The sequence below is a fragment of the Polypterus senegalus genome, chromosome 16 (genome assembly GCF_016835505.1).
Source record: "Polypterus senegalus isolate Bchr_013 chromosome 16, ASM1683550v1, whole genome shotgun sequence".
Taxonomy (NCBI): Eukaryota; Metazoa; Chordata; class Cladistia; order Polypteriformes; family Polypteridae; genus Polypterus; species Polypterus senegalus.
Window position 1 is genome coordinate 82,249,541 of NC_053169.1, and position 24,831 is coordinate 82,274,371.

Below are 24,831 nucleotides of genomic sequence, written 5' to 3' on the forward strand. Positions count from 1 at the left end.
TTTAAGGGAGTGTGAAGCTAATACACATTACTGAATATTTGTTTTCAGGTCAACTAGAACAATATCTTCAGGGCAGATTACCTGCCAACAGGTAAACTTACCGACGTCAGCAGAAACCGCACGGTATACGTGGAAACCATTCAGTCCATGAGTAGCATGTTACAATTAATATAGCAGATCAAGGTAAACAACGGTACCCAGTTGCGGGATCGAAAAAAGTAAAACTTACCAATGGATATTCCAGAATGTCACGTTCTCGCTTAAAGAGAAGAGCAAAGTGTTTAACAGTAAATGTCCACAATATCAGCCCAGTACTTACTGGTCCTTTGTGTTTCAGCTGCTACAACTTAATGACTATACATAATTGCACAGTATGGATGAAAATTGATTGGCCAAACAAAAAAATATCTTAGTAAACCAAATTTAAATACACCTGGACACCTGCTGAAATACGCGCATGACGCCAACTGGCGCAAGCGCTCTCTTATTCTGACTCTCGGACATTTGATACGGCCTGATGACGTCAGTTGTCATGGGAGCAGATTAGGAGTCACTACATCCGGGTAGGTTGAAAAGTATTTGCGTTTTTTTTTCTCACCCGCGCGTGTCTCTTGCAGACGGCGAAAAGTGAACTGCCGAATACCAACAAATGAGCTGCTCCTCGGGACAGTGGCGCGGTGAGACGTAAGCTAAGCGATTAATACAGCAATCATGGCCGAGGATTCCGAGTGGATAGTGGAGAGCATCGCAGGATATCTCGGTAGCCCGGACTGGGTTATGCCCGTCAGCGAGTTTATTGAACATAACTGCTCAGGTATGAGATTATTGACTTTGACGATACTTCAGGAATCTGTTGTCTAATGTCTTACAATTAGCTGCCAAATGAAGAATCTAATCAAAGTTTTAATATCGGAACATTCTGTGACGTGATCCCCTATTCTCCTTATTAATATTTATGTTTTAAAGATAGCCATTGATGTTTTACGGATGTTTAAAGCGCCCTTGATAATATCACTGCCTTTAAAATGAAATAGTGCTGTTGCAAACAATGAAATAGTGCTGTTGCAAGCACTATCAAACGTAACGAATAAAGCAAACATAAACATCACTCAACGATCCATTGTGCTTGAGATGGTTTCAGTTGACTTGATTTTTATTTTTCGTTCGTAGGTTAATTTTTTTGGAAACTTTTTTGTTTCCCTGTTAAATTGATATATCGCAGGCTGGGCTTATACATTGCAGTTAAAGCAATGTATGTTTGGGGGCGTGGTGTTGTACTGTGCTTCCACTCTTTCTCTTATTCTGACGTCAAAATGCAGACGAGATGAATCTGTTCAAGTTTCCCGAGCTTTATTCAGCCTAGTTACTTCACGAAACAGTTTTTAAATCCTTTCTTTTACTGTATCACGGCTGCGGTCCTGATGGTCTTTTTTTAAAAAAGCGATTCTTGATTTTAGTTGGTGGGGCAGACAATGTTTAAAAGGGTTTCATTAAAAAAAGTACAATATAATAGGTGTTTCTATGTTTTTATTACCAGAACACGCAGATTTTGATTTACGATACGGTACGACTCAGTTACATTTTTCATCATATACCAGACGTTTTATCCAAAGCAACTTGCAATTTGGAATGGTATGAAGAAAAATACACAACAGCGATACAAGTTTTAGGTCTAGCATTAGTTAAATCTAAGCACAGTGAAACTGAAAGGTTTTACTTAAGGAATAAAGTAATGTTTTAACATCAGTAGTGCCGAATAGTAATACTAAGAAGAGGAAGAATGAGTAGTAAATGGGTGATTATATCTCACAATTTACAGGTTGATTTTACTTGGTGGTAAAATAAAGTTCGAAATGGCCGTTTTTTTCTCACTCTTTTTCAAAATTCAAGGACACTTGCTTTTGGATGAACGCAAACTGGGCAACTCAGTGGTACAGTGTTTAGCACAGGTGCCTTACACCTTAAGACTCCAGGATTAATTATGTCTTTGTCGATTTTTTTCACCACATTCTAAAGATGTGCTAGTCAGTTTGATTTTTTTAACTTATTTATTAAAGGTGCATCAACTTTGACAGTTCACTTACTCAATAGTGCAGGTGTGCTTTTAACAATGAACTTTATGTTCTGTCTAGGTTTGTGTACTGACTGTTTGTAGTAGCAGATCAAAACATGAATGGATGAATGAAAACCTCTTTTTCACTTCAACGATTATAAGATAAAGGGATGTGTTTCTGCAGCAAAACTCAAGAATCCTAACTGTCTTATTTAGAATATTGGACGTTATAAACTCATCTTATGAAGGGTGAAGAGCCTTGGTAGGGTACTTGAAGTGCGAGTTTTGAGTCTTACTATTGGGCTGTGTTAAGACCATTCTGCAGCATATATAACATCCAAAGAGTTTTTCCTCCTCTTTTTAGATACAGAAATTCTTTCTTATCAACCATTCTCTGTATTCATGCACAGTATCCTTCTATGGCCTTCCAATTCCAATTTTTGTCAGGATAAATATATTTTTATAATGCTGCCAAGATCACCTTGACCCAGAGTAATTACGGTATTTATATTGTATCTTAGCTACTTTAAAGCCGACTATACTTACTTAGAAGGTTGGCGTCCTTCAACATCTGCAATAAGAGGCTGCAGATGTTCGACCAGACGGTTGTGGCGAGTGCCCTCTTCTACGCGGTGGTGTGCTGGGGAGGCAGCATAAAGATGAAAGACGCCTCACACCTGGACAAACTTGTTAGGAAGGCAGGCTCTATTGTAGGAGTAAAGCTGGAGAGTTTAACATCTGTAGTAGAGCGACGGGCACTAAGCAAACTCCTGTCAATCATGGAGAATCCACTGAACAGGATCATCTCCAGACAGAGGAGTAGCTTCAGTGACAGACTTTTGTCACCATCCTGCTCCACTGACAGACTGAGGAGATCGTTCCTCCCCCACACTCTGCGACTCTTCAGTTCCACCCGGGGGAGTAAACGCTAACATTACTCAAAGTTATTGTCTGTTTTTACATGCATTTTTTAATAACTCTTTAATTTAATATTGTTTTTTGTATCAGTATACTGCTGCTGGATTATGTGAATTTCCCCTTGGGATTAATAAAGTATCTATCTATCTATCTATCTATCTATCTATCTATCGTGGGATGCAAAAGTTTGGGCAACCTTGTTAATAGTCATTATTTTCCTGTATAAATCGTTGGTTGTTACGATACAAAATGTCAGTTAAATATATCATATAGGAGACACACACAGTGATATTTGAGAAGTGAAATGAAGTTTATTGATTTACAGAAAGTGTGCAATAATTGTTCAAACAAAATCAGGCAGGTGCATAAATTTGGGCACCACAAAAAAGAAATGAAATCAATATTTAGTAGATCCGCCTTTTGCAGAAATTACAGCCTCTAAACGCTTCCTGTAGGTTCCAATGAGAGTCTGGATTGTGGTTGAAGGTATTTTGGACCATTCCTCTTACAAAACATCTCTAGTTCATTCAGGTTTGATGGCTTCCGAGCATGGACAGCTCTCTTTAACTCACACCACAGATTTTCAATTATATTCAGGTCTGGGGACTGAGATGGCCATTCCAGAACGTTGTACTTGTTCCTCTGCATGAATGCCTTAGTGGATTTTGAGCAGTGTTTCGGTCGTTGTCTTGTTGAAAGATCCAGCCCGGCGCAGCTTCAGCTTTGTCACTGATTCCTGGACATTGGTCTCCAGAATCTGCTGATACTGAGTGGAATCCATGCGTCCCTCAACTTTGACAAGATTCCCAGTCCCTGCACTGGCCACACAGCCCCACAGCATGATGGAACCACCACCATATTTTACTGTAGGTAGCAGGTGTTTTTCTTGGAATGCTGTGTTCTTTTTCCTCCATGCATAACGCCCTTGTTATGCCCAAATAACTCAATTTTAGTTTCATCAGTCCACAGCACCTTATTCCAAAATGAAGCTGGCTTGTCCAAATGTGCTTGAGCAGACCTCAAGCGGCTCTGTTTGTGCTTCCTCTGCATCACTCTCGCATACAGCATCTCCTTGTGTAAAGTGCGAATGGTTGAACGATGCACAGTGACTCCATCTGCTGCAAGATGATGTTGTAGGTCTTTGGTGCTGGTCTGTGGGTTGACTCTGACTGTTCTCACCATTCGTCGCTTCTGTCTATCCGAAATCTTTCTTGGTCTGCCACTTCGAGCCTTAACTTGAACTGAGCCTGTGGTCTTCCATTTCCTCAATATGTTCCTAACTGTGGAAACAGACAGCTTAAATCTCTGGGACAGCTTTCTGTATCCTTCCCCTAAACCATGATGGTGAACAATCTTTGTCTTCAGGTCATTTGAGAGTTGTTTTGTGACCCCCATGTTGCTACTCTTCAGAGAAAATTAAAGGAGGAGGGAGACTTACAATTGACCCCCTTAAATACTCTTTCTCATTATAGGATTCACCTGTGTATGTAGGTCAGGGGTCACTGAGCTTACCAAGCCAATTTGAGTTCCAATAATTAGTTCTAAAAGTTTTGGAATCAATAAAATGACAACGGTGCCCAAATTTATGCACCTGCCTGATTTTGTTTGAACAATTATTGCACACTTTCTGTAAATCCAATAAACTTCATTTCACTTCTCAAATATCACTGTGTGTGTCTCCTATATGATATATTTAACTGACATTTATTATCATAACAACCAACGATTTATACAGGAAAATAATGACTATTAACAAGGTTGCCCAAACTTTTGCATCCCACTCTATCTATCTATCTATCTATCTAATACACTGCCATGCTGTCAGAAGCAAAATCATAAGTAAAAATTGGTGATTAAATTACAAAACTGTCCGTAATAATGTCTCAGAATACCCATCACAGTGTTTAACTCATTTAAATCCATGGGACATCTACGATCTCTTGATTGTGGTCTTTTTGCTGTTCCAAAGTCTCAGTTTAAAATGCATAATGAATGTTCATTTAGCTTTAAGAATCTAGGAACTCTCCATCTGGTGTATTCAAGATGTTTAATCACTTACAGCATTTAAGTTTTATATACAATATATGTTTATTTTGGGTTGTCGGTTAATAAACCAAATACATTATGCCATTAAAGTGGTGCACAGTTTTATTTTATTCTTTTTGATATATTCATTCCTCTCATTGAATGATATGTCATCCATAGGAAAATCTGATACATTTGTGTGAATGATTCTAGTCGTGGAAAATTGAAGGGTTTGCTTTCTCAAGACATTGGATATTGTATTTATGCATATTGATAAACTGGTAAATACAAATGATAAACTAAAAGTGAAAAAGGTTATTAACTATTCTAGCAAATTGAATACAAGTAGTTGTCGACTTAAAACCACGTTTCTTTCCGGCACACCAGTTGTAAGTCGATCTGTATTCAAACCTGACCGTATGTATAGTACTGTATAATAAGTCCTATGAGTCATATTGCTTGTTTTATATAATTGTTATCATCATTCTTAGCACATTGTTTAGACTTTCAATTATTTTTTTGATTCAATTGTTTTGTTTCATTATTACTGTTGCTTGCATGGGTGCTAAGCCTTGGAACAGCTTCATGAATCCTTTCTTTGTCTGTGTGATGTTACATCATCAGTGTGAGCCTCTCTCAGTGTTCATTGAGTGTAATTGTGTGAGGAGGAATTGTACCGGCGGAGTTTGAGCACTCATATGTTTTCTGTTTTAGCATTTTGACCTGTTAATAATAAACATTAACAGGTAAAGGAGTTCAGTGTGATTTTATTCACCCTTGGTTTCATTGCCGCTTTGTGGGGGTTCGCACAGAGCAGCACTTTGTAAGTCAAAATGCAAAAGTTTCGTCGGTTAACCTGATTCAAAATCAGAGCACAGCAGTGCAACACATGCCTTGAATATCGGTTGCAATGGGATAACTTAAAGTCACATGTAGTCGCGTTCACTTTCTTTTCTCCCTCATACTGCTTGATCACCTTCATCTCTGTGTTGAGATCAATTGGTTTTTTTCCTGTAAATTGTAAGACAAATGTTAACTGAACGTAGTTGAAACCACAGCAGGTAATAAAGTGAGATCAAGATGAATGAGTCATGGCTTATTGAGCAGGCACAGCAAAAAATGGTTGTTTGCCTGTGAGACTGGTAGCAATTGTAAGTCGAAAGGTCATATGACAAATAGGTTGTAAATTGACATCCATCGATCCATTATCCAACCCGCTATATCCTAACTGCAGGGTCACAGGGGGTCTACTGGAGCCAATACCAGCCAACACAGGGCGCAAGGCAGGAAACAAACCCCGGGCAGGGCGCCAGCCCACCATGGCGTAAATTGACAATTACCTGTAATTGGATTACCTATGTTTTGAGCAAAAAAAAAAAAAAAAAGTAAATAATGCACAAGTTTTTAATTTGTGTCAAGCATTGCTTTTATGACCAGTAGAAGGTACCCTTGAGCTCCAGACCCAAAGCACAATCTCACACACGCAGTCCCAGGTTCGAACACAAATATTTATTTTTAACCACCTTTGACTGGTCTCTCTCTTTCTCTAAATATAATACAATACAAGAATGCATTTTCTCTCTTCTCTGCTTCTACCTGCTGAGTGTCATCCTAGTCTGACTCCAACTCCCCCAGCTGAAGCAGAAATGTTTCCTTTATCCAGGCCCCAGGAGTTCTTCCAATTCCATGACACTGCCTCCTCAGAGGCACTTCTGGGTTAGGCGAAAGTCCCATAAAGTAGGGACCATTCATTTTTTTAGTGCCCCCTGGCAACACTTACAGAACCCAGCACTGCTGCCCCACAGGACTACAGTTCCCAACATGCCCTGTTGGTATCTGTAGAGGTACCGTAACCCAGGAACACTGCCATCAAGCGTTTCAGGGGAATAAATAACCCTAGTAAGTTGCCTCCCCGTCCCTCTATTGTACTGGCTGGTTAAGAATCCTTTATCCGGTCCTTCCGGGATGACGGCATATTCATTCCTGTTCATCTCCTGGTTGTGGCAGGAAGCACACTGCTTATTTGGTTTGCTAGCCTCCCATCCAGGTAAGGAATTTTGAACCAGCCAGCCTGGGACACTAGCCCATGCCTGCCATCCATTACATTTTATTGTCAGGCTGCTCAGTTTGTTTGCTTACGTATGGCGCTTTTCCACTGCATAGTACGGCACAGCACGGTTCAGTACAGCTCCTCTTGGTTCGGCTCGGTTTGCGTTTCGACTGCAGTTTAGTACTGCTTTAGAGTGGGCGGGATTATTCACGTGTCGTTATAGTTGCGCCGACCTCCTGAAAAACTTTTTCATTCCGCGTCGCCCCATCCAGCTCTCGCTGGATCCGCTCCTCGGCTACCAACGAGAGGAACGTCTGTACTTCTTCAATAGACCACAAAACAGCCATTTTTGGTTAAAACAAAATGGTGCGTCCGAACCTTCGCTGGCTGTGCTAAAAATTTAGCGGGTCTGTTGTCTCGTGTCGCAAGTTCAGTGACGCAGTAATGACGATTTTCTCCGGCCAATCAGTGACCAGCAGAGTTTACGTGTCACGTTTTGGTAACGGTTCGGCGCGCTTGGAACCCTGGCTGAGGTGGTACTAAAAAAAGGACCAGGTACTGTTCCCAGTGGAAAACCCCCCAAAAGTGAGCTGAACTGAACTGTGTCGTGCCGTACTATGCAGTGGAAAAGCGGCATAACAGTTCTGACTGGACATGCGAATTTAGACAAACTAACTCCAGTTCTTAAATTTCTATATTGACTTTAATTTAATTTAATATTAGAACCATTTTTCAGTCCCCTTTTTAACATGTAGAGGCATCAGTGGCTTAGCTGCCCTTTACCTTACTGAACCTATTAATACCCATACTTCAAAGCATAAAGCTATAGGAGTAAGTTAAAATGTATTAAATCTGTGGTTAATACAGTGGGAAGGAGAACTGTTGAGACAAAGTTGAAGCTACAAGCCTGCTTTGACTGTACTGACTGGGGTGTCTTTGAAGATACTGCTGCTAACTTACATGAAGTGGCAGACACCGTAACATCTTATTTTAGCTTTTGCAAAGATATGTGTGCCTCTACCAAGACCTCAAAAGCTGGTCGTAAAACTGAGCATGTTGGGCCTGAACACCACCCTCTGTAATTGGATCCTGGACTTCTTGACAGAGAGGCCCCAGTCATTTCGGATGGGCTGCAACACTTCCAGCAACATCACACTGAGCACTGGAGTGCTGCAGTGCTGTGTGCTTAGTCCACTGCTCTTCGCCCTGCTGACTCACGACTGCACAGCCACACACAACACCAACCACATCATCAAGTTTGTGGATGATACAATGGTGCTGGGACTGATAAGCAGGGATGATGAAACAGCATACAGAGATGAGGTGGAATGACTGTCTGCATGGTGTGAAGACAATAATCTATCTCTCAATGTCTACAAGACAAAAGAGATAATCGTGGACTACAGAAAATCACATCCTGCCCACACCCCACTCATCATCAACGGTTTAGATGTGGAGACTGTTAGGAGTACCAAGTTCCTTGGTATGCACATAACTGAGGAAGTTACGTGAATGCATAACACCTCATCACTAATCTAGAAAGCCCAGCAGAGACTACACTTCCTGAGGCGGCTGAAGCGAGCACGTCTTCCCCCTTCCATCCTCACCATGTTCTACAGAAGCACCACTGAGAGTGTTCTGACCAGCTGCATCACTGTCTGGTACGGCAACTGTGACATATCCTACCATAAGCGCCTGCAAAGGATAGTAAACACAGCAGAGAACATTATTGGGGTGCCGCTCCCTTCACTACAGGACATATTTTACAAACGCAGTGTCTGCAAGGCCTACAGCATCGTGCAGGACCCCTTACACCCCTCACATGGACTCTTCACACTTCTGCCATCCAAGAGAAGATACTGCAGCATCAAAGCCAGATCTGCCAGGCTGCAGGATAGTTTTTACCCCCAAGCTGTCAGACTCCTTAACACCAAGCTGCCACCTGGGATCTTCTACACTGCCTTTACCACCTCTAAACACAGAACTTTTATACATGCAAGCCACTTTCCTGCAAAGATGAGTGTGCATGTAGAAAAGAACTGAACATCTCATACTGACCTTTAAGTATTTTGACACTCTTGACATCCTCCTGCTATGAAACATTCTGACCTGTCATTGCTTACACGTGTCTTTAAACAACTATTATGATCCGTCCATCCATCCATTATCCAACCTGCTATATCCTAACTACAGGGTCACGGGGGGGTCTGCTGGAGCCAATCTCAGCCAACACAGGGCGCAAGGCAGGAAACAAACCCCGGGCAGGGCACTATTATCAAACACTGATAATTTCTGTATTATCTATACGTATTATTATTATTATTATTATTAAATATATATTGACTATATTTATGTATCTAGATTGCAAATACCATACATTGCATCAATGTTCATATTGCTAACTACACGTCAATATTGCTGCTACTTCTTTGTCTTGTCTTGTTTGTGTTTTAATTTAAATTAAAAATAGAATTAAAATTAAAATTTTATTATTTGCACTTCATGTTGTTATTCTGTGGACCCTGAGCTTCGCAATTTCATCTATCTGTATACTTGCATATGGTTGAGATGGCAAAGTTCACTTTGACTTGACTTTGACTTGGTTCACTGCAAAATTCAAGTGGCTTTATCAAGCTTAGGTAACTGTCTACATAAGTGGGGATAGAACACTGTTTAAATGGGCAAGGAATACACTGACAAAAGAAATCAGTTTGGTTAAGAAGAGTTACGCTGAAAAGCTGAAAAATCAGTTTTTAGCCAATGAGCCTGCATCAGTGTGGAAAGGACTAGCATAATATTAAAAAATACAAGAAACCATCCTCCCACATTGCAGTGACCCAGATGGCTGACAATATGAATGCATTTTACTGCAGGTTTGATAAGCACCAGAATACAAATATTATCTCCAGCCCTCTCAGTGTACAGACTTATACAACTCTTCCCCCACACATTCTTCCATTCAACCTACATTAAATATCTCTGAAGAGGATGTGTGTCTGCTGTTCAAAGGATGCCACACTAGGAAAGCAACAGGTCCTGATTTGGTCTCACCCTTAAAAATCTTTGGTGATCAACTGGCCCCTGTATTTACTTATGCTTTCAACAAATCATTAGTGCTAGGAAAATGAGGCTGGACCTGGCCAGACTCCAAGATCAGGCTGTTTCTGATGAGTCTGAATGCAGTTTGTGTGAGGAACTTATTGAGTTGGGTGTGACTGCCAATCCTAATGTGATGTAGGAGACCTTCATGACCTTGAAGGTTGTGTTGGTGTTTACCAGTATTCTCAGAAGAAGGTGTTTCATCTCACAGGGCACTCTGGATATCATTCAGAGGAGTTACAGTGCACGGCTTGATGGCAACTCCGGTCTGTCCTGAGAACGGAGAAGGGCGCTCTGAGGGAAGATAAGGAGGCGTTTGTTAGAGGAATCTGTGAGCAAGTGACCCACCATCTATGGTCTAGTGAGCCACATCCTGCTTACAGGGGAATCAAAGCATTACATTTATTCAAATCTGTTCCACAGAGAGTCACATTCAGGGTGGCTGATAGAACGGTCCTTATGGGTGACACTGCAGTTGTGACCCGCTGAGATATCTGTGGGTTCACAGTTCTTAAGGCTGATCCTCCAATTAGCTGTGAACCACCCAGTCTCACTGAGATTGCACAGGTGGTGAACAAGCTGAGGGTAGGAAAGGCTGTAAGAATCTGTGGTATCTGGAGTGAACTTCTCCAGGCTGGTGGTAAGGCTGTCCTCCTGGCATTGCAAGCAATCTTTGCTTTCATTTGGGAGACTGGCATCATTCCAACTGACTGGAAAATGGGACTTGATGTCCCTATATGTAAAGGGAAAGGTGTTCGCCTGGATTGTGGCAACTACAGGGAGATAACACTGCTCTCAATGCCAGGTAAAAAGTCCTTGCTAGGGTTGTCCTCAATAGGATCCGTAAACACTTGCTCACCTACTAGTGACCAGAGCAATTTGGTTTTACGCCTAAGAAGTTTACCATCGACCGCACCCTGGCCTTGAGGGTTCTCATGGAGTGAATATGGGCAGAGTTTTTTTGTTGAGTTTCGTAAGGCGTTTGACTTGGTTGATTGAGCTGCCCTGTGGGACATCCTAAGACTTCACGGAATACCCTCAATGTTGCTAGATGTCATGGCTGGCCTGTGCACTGGTACTGTGAGTGCTGTTCAGAGTGGAGGCAAAACCTTTGCATTTTTCCCAGTTGATTCTGGGGTTCTTCAGGGGTGTGTTCTTGCTCCTACTCTGTTTATTGCTTGCATGGACTGGGTGTTGGACAAGGTTGTGGGGTCCAATGGCTATTGGGCATCTGTTGGCAAAGAAAGATTTCTTCGCTGAGTCAATGGAGGCTCTGTTTGGGGCTCTTGAGGGACTGAGTGAGGAGTCTACATGTCTGGGCTTGCAAGTGTCCTGATAAAAACCAAGATCCGGGCCTTTAATGGCCTTTTGGGCACAGCCATTAGCAGTGTGTCTGTTAGTGGAGAGTGTTTTACTTACCTCGGCAGTAACATTCATGTCTTTGGTGACTCTTCCTATGAAGTCAGTAGATGGATTGGGAGAGCAAGGGGGTCATGAGGTTGCTGGAAAGAGGTGCGTGGCACTCCCGATATCTATGCAAAAATACGAAGGTCCAAGTCTTTTGAGTCCTGGTGCTTCCTGTTTTTCTATATGGTTGCGAGACATGGACGCTATCCAATGACCTGAGACAATGACTGGACTCCTTTGGTACTTTGGAGAAACCTTGGGTACTGCAGGTTTTGATTTGTGTCGAATGAACAGTTGCTCATGGAGTCCCAAATGAGGCACATTACCTGCATTGTGAGGGAGCGTCAGTTATGCCACTATGGCCATGTGGCGTGATTCCTCGAGGGTGATCTGGCTTGTGGGATCCTGATTGTTGAGGTCCCGACTGGCTGGACCAGGCCAAGGGGATGCCCACATAACACCTGGCTACAGCAGATAGATGGTAATTTCTGGAGGGTGGGATTGGACCGTGTGTTTGCTGGGGTGTTGCCAACCAGGATCCCGAGATATTTCATTGAGTGGTGGGTGCGGTCCCCAACCTGACCTGAAGTTCCCTTATGATTCAAACAAGTCGCAATCATACCAATCCCCAAAAAATCTAGTATAACAGGACTGAACGACACAGGCGTGTTGCTTTGATATATGTGGTTATGAAGACCTTTGAGAGACTGGTGTTAGACCCCATGCAACTTGCTTATCGAGAGAACCAGTCAGTGGATGATGCAATCAACATCGGTCTGCACTACATCCTGCAGCACCTTGACAACTCAGGGGCATATGCAATGTTTCTGTTTGTCGACTTCAGCTCTTCATTCAGTACAATAGCCACTCAAAACTCACCCAACTTTCCCTCCCTGCCTCCACCTGTTGTCAGTGGATTACCAAAATTTCCTAACCAATGGGAAAACAACTCTTCCTCCTATTCACTAACAACTGCACCTCTAAGAACCCCTCTGTTAAATGTATCAAATATGAGAATGACACAACCATCATGTGCTCATCAGGAATGGTGAAAGGTCTGCAGATGAATGGGAGGTTGAGCAGCTAGCCCTTCAGTGTAGCTAGAACAATCTCAAGTTAAACACTCTCAAAAATGTGGAGATAGCAGTGGACTTTAGGAGAGGTCCCGCAAAACTATCCCCCCTCACCATACTTAATATTGCTGTGACAGTTGTGGAAACCTTCAGGTTACTGGGATTCATATTTACCCGGGACTTGGGAATGGGAGATGAATGCAGGGTCCATCATAAAAAAGCTGCAACAGTCAATGTACTTCCTGTGAGAACTGAGGAAGTTCAGCCTTCCACAGGAGGTGCTGATTGAATTGTACACAATTTTTTACACAATGAATTTTATCATTTAGTATGCTCTCAGGTCATCCATAACAGTGAAGTTCGGATCAGTAACTAATCATGACAAAAACGGGCTACAACGAAGAGTCAGGTCTGCCGAAAATATCATTGGTGCCAGTCTGCCTACCTTATAGGACCTGTACTATTCTAGAATCATGAAACGGGCAGGGAAAATCATTACTGACCCCTCACATCCAGGCCGCAACCTTTTTCATCCTCTTCCATTGGCCAGGCCTAATAGATTAATATACCACAAAACAAGCAGATATAAGAAAAGTTGTTTTTTTTTTTCCTCACAGGCTAACAAGCTCACAAATGGTTAATTCATCTTAATCGGTCCGGGCACCACACCTCCCAGGGTCTTGCAGTACTGTTTACATAATGTTAATGCTTATTTTTCAGTGTTTATTTCAGCATTTCTTGCACTGAGTTGCACTCTGCACTTTGTATGCCCATCTATATTTATAATTCACTAAGTCCATGGCCAACAAGACGCACGCAAGACAGGGCCGCGCCCGCCAAATCACAGAGCCCCGCCCACTAACAATTCACTAAGCGGCCGACCATGGCACGCAAGACAGACCATGGGATATGCACGACAGAGCCCCGTCCACCAACAATTCGAGCGAGAGCGAAAGCATTTGCCAAGAATGTTTTCATTAATCAAGACTCACACACACGCGAGAGACAGAGAGAGACACACACACACACACACACACACACACACACACACACACACACGAGAGACACACACACACGCGCGCACGAGACACACACACAGAGATAGACTTGATACGTTGATAATTTTGCGGTATATGCTACGCCGTGGGTTGGCTAGTATATATTAATAGTTTGTGTATATGTCGCTTATGTAACTTATGCTTGGAGAGTCACCAAAACCTGAGTCAAACTCCTTCTATGCGTGCATACTTGGCCAATAAATGTGATTCTGATTCTGATAAAGTTCATCACTTTTTTAAATTCATCCAAAAGTAAAGTTATGTACTTTCGGAAGTTTAGCCTGTGCTGCAGTGCATTGTTGGAATGACCAGGTAGAGTCTGGATAACTGAGGTCAGATTTTTGTTTGTCTTAGCGTAATGTTTTAATACATTTCAATTTAAAGAATGATATATATATATATATATATATATATATATATATATATATATATATATATATATATATATATATATATATATATATATATATATATATATATATATATATATATATATATATATATATATATATATATATATGTATATGTATATATATATATATATATATATATATATATTTTAAGAAAATTATTTATTCTGTAAATTATTTATAATGTGAAGTTAGGTGGAGAAGGGTGTGGGGTTGTTTTTCAGGATTTGGGGTAGGCCTTTTACGTCCAGTGAAGGGCAGTCTTAATGCTTCAGTATACCAAAACATTTTGGACACTATGCTTCCAACTTTTTGGAAACAATTTTAATATATATATATATATATATATATATATATATATATATATATATATATATATATATATATATATACTCTGATTGAATTGAAATATAGTTAAAAAATATATATATATATATTTTAGTTTCAGTGTATGCATTTGCTCCATCACCTATGTTTTTCGAATGCGACTCACATGTAAAGGGAAGCCATGTGTTCAGTGCTGGCTGTGGTACATTAAAACAAACCTCTTGTTATTATTAAGTAATGTACTTCCCTAAAATGACTTATAAAAGACAAAAACTTGATGTTCGCTCTTTTCAAGACCGTTGGACAAATTAATATGGATTTGTACAACAAAAGGATCGTGCTTTGTTTGTGTTATGCTGTGAAAATGTCCTGTGTAATACATAGAGTGTACAAAGACATTATCAAATTAAACAACAGTCCACATTTAAAAACTCTGATGACAAAAGTGAAGCCATAAAAAGGGCTGTTTCTGGCTTTAAGAAACAAACTACTTATTTTAGTCCAATAATTGAAACCAAAAATAAAGCTTTGCATTAATTGATTAATAGCTCTGATTAGTAATATAGAGGATTAATCATATTAGAATTTTTGATAATTTTTTCTTATTCAAACTATACATTTTGTATTGAAAAATACTTGCAATTTACAATTTGTAATGCAATTTTTAATGTGTTGAAAATTAAAATTTGACAAAACATTTTTTTCACATATGATCCTATGTATTTTAAAACATTGAATGGCCAATAATATAAGATCCAGTTATTATGGACTTCAAAAGTATGCCAATTTTGATAATACCGTATATACGCATGTATAAGTTGGGTCTTGAAACCTGAAAAATCGATCATAAAATCAGACCCCAACTTATACGCCCGTTCAAAAATGCTACACTTCTTCTTGCCTCCTCCAATCTTGCATCAGTTTCTCAGATGCTTCGAATTTTGTTGTAGCAGCCCAGTTACCAATTTCTTTCGCTACTACAACACTGTTTAATTTAAAACCAGCTTCATATTTTATTCTGATCAAATGCTCCATTCTAGATAAGGGATGCTCTTACGATAAAGGTGTATGAGGGTGTGAGATACAAAAAACACAAATCAGGGCAAATGTTACTTTGGAATAGTTCAGGTTTTGACGTGTGGTCATGTAGGCACAATACATAGGAAAAAAAAGGCAGTGTGCTCCATGGTTACTCTCTCACGTGGGTTTTAGCATATCATAATCTCTTGGACCAATAGTGTGGGTTTTCCACATTCGATTTATACAACCAACATTATAAAACACCAGATATTATCTGCGGGAGAACTTTTCCACGAGAATATATACGGCATATATAGCAGAATTAGTAGAATTATGTCAGCACACTGAATAACATTGCAACATAGGTTCGGCACGACACTGCTGAAAGGTTGCTGACCCCTGATATACAGTATATATGTGTGGAAGCGAAGGTCTTTGATACGATTTGCATATTTCTAGCTAGTAATCCACAAAGGGAGAAAATGAATCACATATCTTAAAATAGTTTTTTATTCCTAAGCTTTCGACAACCTAGCAGGTGTCATCATCGAAGGAAAATGATTAGATATACAGGAATCAAAGACAATATATAGCAAACGAGGGGGTGGGGGTGCAATGAGGGTGATCAATAAGGAGAGGTTCTGAGGGTGTTGGTCATAAAGTCTAAAGTGTTTGCAGGTTTATGGGCTACTTTTCGTTACACCACTGTAATAGGGAAGCATGTGCCAAGTAGAACATGAGATCAGGTCAGAGTCGATTGTTTGCTAAGGTGTATGGCACCTCTTATGCAAATACTGTTTGATAAACTTATTGGAGTAGCCATTTGATGTGAACAGATGGAAAAGATGATGTCATTCATTTTCTTTAGTGCTGTTTGTATTGCAGTGGGTGTGAATCCTTCTGAACAAAGTCTTAACACAGCTCCGTTTATGCGATGAGGGGTGATTGCTAGAAAATTTTTTTTTTTTGTCTGCATAACATTCCATGCGATAAACACTTCATCATTACCTCTTTCAATGGAGATACATACAGGAAAGTCCATCAGTATTTGGACAGTGACACAATTTTCATAATTTTGGCTCTGTACACAAACACAGTGGATTTGAAATAAAACGATCATTATGTGATTGAAGTGTAGACTTTCAACTTTAATTTTAGGGGTTTAACAAAGCCATTGTATGAGCTGTTTAGGAATGATAGCCATTTTTCTACATAGCTCCCCCCATTTTCAGGGGTTCAAAAGTATTTGGACATTTGGCTGACAAACTGTTCCATAGCCAGGGGAGAGCGGTTCCTCCATTATTTCATTAATTATTAAGCAGGTAAAAGGTCTGTAATTGATTCCAAGTGTCGAATTTGCATTTGGAAACTGTCACCATGAACTTTACAATATGAGGTACAAAGAGCTGTCCATACAAGTAAAAACTATATGCTGTATATAGTATCTAATAGGGGAACTACTGAGACCCCAAACTCTCAACACAGTCCTGGGTTCAAATAAAGGACTGTATCTTAGGCAATACAGTCAGCCAATAATTACACAGTCACAAGACAAGTTGAATCTTTTCTCTGCTTCTGCCCTCCTGGTGAATGTCACCCACTGCTTCCCAACTCTGACTCTTTGAGGTGAGGCAGCAGTCACCTTTTTACCCTGGGACCCCGACAGGGCTGCACTTCTGGACTCCAACTACCATGCCTCGAGAGGACCACCACCACCTGTTGTATGGAGAATGGAACTGTTTTTGTCCTCTGGCTTCTGTTAGTCTGCCTGTTCTATCCATTCAAGCAAGCAAAAAGTTTTTCTCTCGTCCATCCAGGGTGCCCGTCTGACCTCCATTGCACTTATATATACAGTGGTGCTTGAAAGTTAATGAACCCTTCAGAATTTTCCATATTCCTCCATAAATATGACTTAAAACATCATCCGATTTTCACACAACAGCCAAGAAATATTTTTGGAGATCCCAGCTAAATAAAATGAGACCCAGATATCATACAGTACTTGGTCATTTATTTATTGAGGAAAATCACCCAGTATTACTCATCTTTGAGTGGCAAAGGTATCTAAACACTAGCGTTGCGACTTTAGCTGCAGGTGGAAGTCCCATTTTACTTAAGGCGCCAAGCAGAGTTGCAGTGCGTTGCAGAAGTCTATTAGCCAGCAAAAGTGTTGTGACGAAGCTGTCTGTTGCTACGGTCCTGCCTTTGTCCAGTCTGATAGCGGTCACGGGACATCGTATCTTTGATTGCCAGTACAACAAACAGTTCTGAGCAGGCATCAGCCACAGTGCTGCTCTTCTTACAGTTCTTACCTCTACACCATTGAAGAATACGTTGTGGTTCCCGGCTGGGCTCCTCCAGACCGCGAGGGGGCGTCCGTCCTGGTTATGTTGGGGGCCTCGGGTACAGGGCTTGGAAGCCCAGCCCTGTAGGGACCCGTGGCCACCGCCAGGCGCGCCCGATGCCGGTTTATCCGTGTGGTCCTCGGCCGGGGCTGGAGCCCGGCCGGGACGCCTTGGAGGACCAGAGGAGGGCGTGTGCCTCCTCCAGACCGAGAGAGGGCGTCCGTCCTGGTTATGCAGGAGGCCTCGGGTAGGAGGCTTGGAAGCCCGGCCCTGTAGGGACCCGTGGCCACCGCCAGGCGGCGCCCCAGTGCCTTATCATCCCGGGAGCCCGGCACTTCCGCCACACCAGGAAGTGCCGGGGGGAAGACGACAGGGGACACCCGGACGGCTTCTGGGTGCGCAGCCGGCACTTCTGCCACACAGGGGTGTGGCCAAGACTAATTGCCAGGAAGCAGCTGGAGCCCATCCGGGTTCCTATAAGAGAGCCGCCTCCCTCAAGTCATTGGTGGATGTCGGGAGGAAGCAAGACAGAGCTGGGGAGAGGACTGGAGGCGGCCAGAAGAAAGGCACAGAACTGTGAGCCCTGGACTTTGGGGGAATTGGTGCAAGAGGCACTGGGGTTTTGAGAGCACGGCCATTGTATATAGTGTAAATAAACAGTGTGTTGGGTGAAACTATGTTGTCCGTCTGTCTGTGTCCGGGCCAGCGTTCACAACGTGTAAACTCCCTGTTGATTGACATTTGAGCTTGAGTTTTTAACTCATTGACAGCCACATGTAAATCAGATGCTTTTTTTTTTCTTTGGTTATATTTTTGAATAAAAGTGCACATGTTTATTTTATATTTGGACTAAAGTCTTCACACATTATACACTTCATGTCATTATTAGTATCACATGGAAAAAGTTTCTGCTTTAGGTATGTGTTCAGCATTTCTTGCATTTCTCGCATTTCCTTTCATCCTACACTTACCCAGATGTTTGTAGACATGAAACGCACATGAAATGCATGTATTCAAAATAACAATATACTGTATAATTTACCCTATACAGCTCCAGGCACCTCACATGCAGATAAGGAGCCTTGGCTTGAGCTGGGAGAAGTTTTTGCCCGAGATGAGCTCCGTCAAGGTGAAAGATGGGATAGCAGGCTGTTTGCTGCTTGTGCTGATCAACGCATTTACAAAAGAAAAGATGCTCATGGAGAGGTGTGAAGGGATTTAAGATGGATTGGAATTACAAGTATTTTTGTAGGCTTCAAGAATTATATTATTAAACTTTCTCCATTTCTACACAATCTGTCTGACTGTGAATTGGTGCAGTCCAAACTCTTTAGAGATGGTTTTGTAGCCTTTCCCAATATGATGAGCATCAACATATCTTTTTCTGAGGTCCTCTAAAATGTCCTTTATGCATAGCATGATACACTGATACTGCACAGACGTGATTGAAGATGAATCCATTAATAGAAAACATTGCCCATTCACACCTAATTGTCAACACATTGATTGACGACCATGATATTGATTGACAACACCTGACTCTAATCTCACCGTCAAATTATCTGCTAGGTTCACTTATTTTGCCGCTCACAGAGAATAGTGGTTCACTGGGTGATTTTTCTCAATAAATAAATGAACCAAGTATGATTTTTTTTGTCTCATTTGTTTAGTTCGGTTCTCCATATCTACTTTTAGGACTTGTGTGAAAATCTGATGATGTTTTAAGTCATATGCATGCAGTACTATGGAAGCTTCTGAAGGGGTTTGGTAACTTTCAAGCACTATTTATAATGAAGTATTGTATGTGCTCAACAGTATGTTTTATGACTTCTTATTTTATGGTTTTAACTAAATTTTATTCATTTTCAAACCTGCTTAATCCAGTTCAGAGTCACAGGGGGCCGCAGCAAATCCTGGCCGGAAATAGCCATAGGCAGGGAACCAGTCCATTGTAATTAATCTAACCTTTACTGTATGTCTTTATGTGGGAGGAAAAACAGAGTGCCTGGAGAAAACCACATACAAATGCTGTGATAATGCCTAATTTTTCACTATATTTCTAAATGTATGTAGTGCTTTGGGCTATTAATGTAGTTGCACAAAATAAGAACACACTGTCATTAAAATGAAACAACTTTTGAATATAGAGTTATTAAGTAGTGTGGCATCCAATTCATATTTTGCTTATAGTTTTCTCTGATCAGAATCATTCATTCGTAAGCCTTTCTGAATTGTGTTTTGCTGTGCTGCTATCCAATGATTTAGATAGAACATCCATGATTCTTGTATAAATGGCATATTTGCTTCTGATGCTATGCACTTGGTATAGTGTTTCAATATGAAGAAGAATTTTGATCTCCTTAAATATCATTGTTTCATTACTTTAATATTCTACAGGCATATATGTATTTTGACAGGTTGCTTGCTTGAAAAGGCAATGTCAGGGTTAAAAGGAGCAGAAAGAGGGAAAGAAATAGGTGGCAGAACTGGTATGGTGCAAACTTAGAGTATCTAGAGTACTGATTGTGCTGGTCGGTAGCTGCTACTAGTTTGTGTTAACTCTTGGGAAGTGGTGGGAGGAACTGACAAGTGTAAATGGAAACATTTCTTTAAACCATACAGTCATGCACAGTTCACCTGCTCTAATCTCTTATGGCCTCTGCCTGAAAGTGTTGAGTCAGGCCTACTTTAATCAGCCTGACAGAACTATCATTATATTAGTTGCGTTTAACCCAAAATATTTTGAGTGAAAAATAATTGAGAGTTTTCAATAAAAAAATATTGTGAAACCTCATACTTAAATCAACTGAAGGTAATCCAAAGAAACTTGACAATAGTATCGATCAGCAAATTTCGGCAAAGCATTATTCTTGGCGAATTTGCTGCGTCCTTGTTTGTCAAATTATTTCCCGACAATTCAGCCAATTTCTGAGAATTTTTTTCCTTGCTGCTTCATATTGCTTTGCAAGGCCAGCATGACATCCCCTGGTGCTGTAACAGCGAAAATTGGATGGGACCTCTCCCTGTGTATAACAATGCTGATCATTTGCATTACAGACTCTGTGGAACTTCGTGGTAGAACAGATAAGTAAATAATGCAGGTTCTCAGAATTTTATTTTTATGAAACGTATACAGCATAAATAAGGAGATAACTCTGTCACCAAATATGCAGGTCGATCTTTGAGTTCCACTTCAGTATAAGAGAAGGAGGCAAGTGCCCTATGCATGCATAATTATCCACTTGGAGATAAAAAACGAACCTTGAAGAAGCCTGCCAACCTCCCCCTGCCAAACACAAGAGACACTAAGAATAATAATAACAAAAGATTTATTACTATTTACAAGACGTTTCTATCGTTTTGATAGAAGAAAAAAACATCAGCATAGACAATTTGGAGAGCTTTCTGCCCGAAAAAAAAATAGAACGAGCCAGTGGTTTCAATCATGACACTCCACTTTGAATTTCCTGCCTTTAAAAGACCTACATATTTTTTTCGGATTTGTTGACTACGATTTCGGCATTTCTGCTTTGTTTTGATGAAATATATGATTGCCACAGCTCAGGTCACCTTTTTGGCCACAATTATTGGTCCAGTATTGTTGGCAGATGTTTCGATAGCCCTTAGGGACAGTTTAAAGATGATTGCACCATTATAATCCAGTCAAATCTAGTTTAGCTAGCCCTTCCCTACTGACTTCAATGCGTTTCACAAAGTTTGGAGATATTCGCGAGCACTTCTGTAATATTCAAGCTCATAGCAAAGCAAACACCATTTGCTCATCACTACTTGACAATAATGTATCCATCTGTCCATTTGCCACCATTTACATACCATTTGCACACTAACACAATAACTAACATGATGCCAAAATAGCATTACCAGTTTGCCTAATACACAGTTCTTTGAAAACTTAGGAAACAAATCTGCACAGACGCAGGGATAGCCAATGGAAGAAGTTCAAAAAGAATGTAATGTGACTAAAGTGGAAGATTATAAATCAGACAGGCTGCTTGATCCTGTAAGAGTGAAAGTGATGTAATGGCATCTTGTCATGAAAAAAGTAATTTATCAGAAATATGTGACTGGACCAAAATCTTTGCAGAGAATATGATATGGTCAGTTCTCCAAAAGTTGTAGAGGAGGAATCTGCAGAAGCAAGTAACTAAGGTGACGTACCAGGTGAAAAATGTGTTGTCCACAAAAAAAAAATCTAGATTTTTGACATTCTTAAAACTTCACATATTATTATTATTATTATTAGTCATTCAGTCAGTTAATCAGTCATTATACAACCCACTATATCCTAACACAGGGTCACGGGGGTCTGCTGGAGCCAGTTCCAGTCAGCAAAGGGTGCAAGGCAGAAACAAATCCCCGGGCAGGGCGCCAGCCCACCACAGTTGTTGTTGTTGTTGTTATTATTATTATATTATAATACTATGAAGTTACAGTTGGAAAAAAATATTTGACTTAAATGCTGAAAAGTGTTTAAAGCACATTGATCAAAGTGCATATTGGGTAACATCAGGCAAAATTTTAAGGGAATGTTACTGCCAAGATGGTTCACTCCTTATTTATGTTTATAAGATTTTCCCAGTTTACGGTGTAAAAGATAGCCCGGCCACAGACAGACACGACACCAGAATGTCCAAAACATACACACGTTTTATATTCCCTATTTACAATATTTACAGTGGTTGCTCAATCCTTGCTCCTATTTGGCCGCCTCTGCTCCTCTCTCGCAAGCTCCATCCTCTTCCACCCGACTCTGGCTCCCCGATTGAGGCGGCCCCATTTATCTTGCCCAGGATGTGCTCCAGGTGCACGATGACAACCTTCCGGCAGCACTCCCCAGTGTTGTGGAAGTGCTACCCTTGCACCCGGAAGCACTCTGGGCGTAGACACCATCCCTGGTCCGTCAGCACTTCCTGGTGTACTAGAAGCACTGTCCTACAGGGTTCAAGGACCATCTAGGCACCCAGGAAAGAATAGTGCCACTCTCCTGGTCCGTCCTTCCTCCAGGTGTCCCAGCGGGGTAGGCTTTCTGGCCGTCTATCACAAAGGAAGGTGTTAAAAAAGATATTCTTATTCAAAAGTATTAAGTTATTTTGGTTTAATTTGCTGTTCAGTACTGTGAGTTCAAGTCTCCAAGAACACCCCACTAGTACGTCCGCACAGGCGTCTATGTTCATGTATAAATGCCACAAATCCTTTGTGAGAACAACAAAGAGTTCCCTGGACTGCTTACTGTCTTATCTGCCAGATGTTGCTGCATTTTATTACTACAACTTGCTAAATCAGAAACGTATCATTGGTATACTATAGAAGGAAATCTGAATCCAACAAATAATAACCCATTTACAATAAAATTTGGGCTAAGTTACTCTTTTATTTTTGTTTAGTTAACACCTATTGATGAAAAGCTTTGTGATTTGTAGGACTTATTTTAGTTCTTCACTTTGGGTCTAGTTAGGCACGGTTATTCCTGCCTATTGAGGTTCGTTATAATGATCAGATATACTTAATTATCAGTATTGTAATCTTGTTAACCTTGTAGAACACCTTGCATTGATGCCTGCTATTCATGTTTCTGTATGAAACAGAGATTGACTACAGCATGTTTTATACAATTCCATTGTTTTGGGAATTGGATTTCTATTAGTTTTTTGATAATTGTCTACCTAAAATGATATTAAAATTATACATTTGATTTCACTTACTTATGTTATTTAACTTATTGTTCAGCGTCGTGTGAATATTCTAATTTATCTCAATATTTTTAATCTTAGTGTTTGATGACGAGGAAGAAAATAAACTTTCCTATACTGAAATCCATCAACAGTACAAAGAAATGGTAAGACTTGACAGAGTTTTTCATTCTGCTTTAAAAATTGTGTTTTTACTCAATGTGTTGAACAGCATGCAGTGGTAAACATCTAATGTAAAAGTAAAGTGAATATTAAACTGAAAAGACAATTAAGATATAATACATCATTTGAGAGTTTGCTGTGTTGGCATCCAGGTCTCTTTCTATAGTAGTTGGACATATTTGGTATACATAACAGAGGGCAGTCTTACCAAGATACTTCTCAATTCAAGGCAAACTTACTCCCTTAACAGTGCTCTTCTGTTTATGACCTACCTGCATAACTGGATAGGTGGCACAAGTGTGTGGTGGATAGCATTGCCACTTTTCCTGGGTATGATGCCATTTACGTATGTGGAATTTTCCTGTTCTACTGCACTTTATTTCCTTCCAGTGTTCTAAAGCTGTTTGGCAATTTGCAAACTGTAATTTTCCTGTGTGTAAATAAATGTTGATTTGTATATGTCCTTCAACCCATCCTAGGTTCGTTTTTGCCTTATGCCTTTGTTTGACTGGTTTAACTTCAGCTTACTACAGTCCTTTACATCTTGCCTGAAGAAGGGGCCTGAGTTGCCTCGAAAGCTTGCATATTGTAATCGTTTTAGTTAGCCAATAAAAGGTGTCATTTTGCTTGACTTCTCACTACATTCATAATGGCTAACACAGTACAACACCCTAGTACTACATTCCTTTAGAGGATGATGTTCATCTATCCATCAGTCTATTCAGTACCAGCAATATTTAGATCAGGATTGTGGTAGAGAGTTCCTGTTCTAGGCAGCAACATCATAGAGCACATGTGCAGAATCACTCATACATGTTCAGTTTAGAGACTTCACTCCAACTAACTAATAGGAACATGGGGACAACCTGCAAACTCCACAGAGAGCGTGACCTTGCCAGAGATTTGAACCCAACTACGGAACATGGATGCAGCAGTGCTAACCACAGCTCCACTATGCCAATGAGAACAATACTGCTCCATAATATGGAGGGATGCATAGATGGATAAACAATCAAATGTTTCAGAAAGAAATTCAGACTAATTACCCAATTAGTGACTAATCCCGATCTAGCACAATAAATGAGAGAGTTCATTTTGACCTTATTGTAGAAGTATTCTTCATAGCAAATGACATCGCTAAAAATGAAATGCTTGTTTTATGAGCAATATTTG

At 40.5% G+C, this 24,831-nt stretch overlaps 1 protein-coding gene across 2 annotated transcripts in view; it reads left to right on the forward strand.

The window, feature by feature from the left end:
• Positions 1–590: 590 nt before the first annotated feature.
• cfap36 (cilia and flagella associated protein 36) overlaps positions 591–24,831 on the forward strand; it is a 109,648-nt gene continuing 85,407 nt past the window's right edge. For both annotated transcript variants that reach the window (XM_039738314.1, XM_039738315.1), the window contains exons 1-2: positions 591–814; positions 23,578–23,642. In XM_039738314.1, coding sequence (XP_039594248.1) covers positions 712–814; positions 23,578–23,642 — 168 coding nt within the window. In that variant the 5' untranslated portion in view covers positions 591–711. The remainder of the gene's footprint in view (positions 815–23,577; positions 23,643–24,831) is intronic.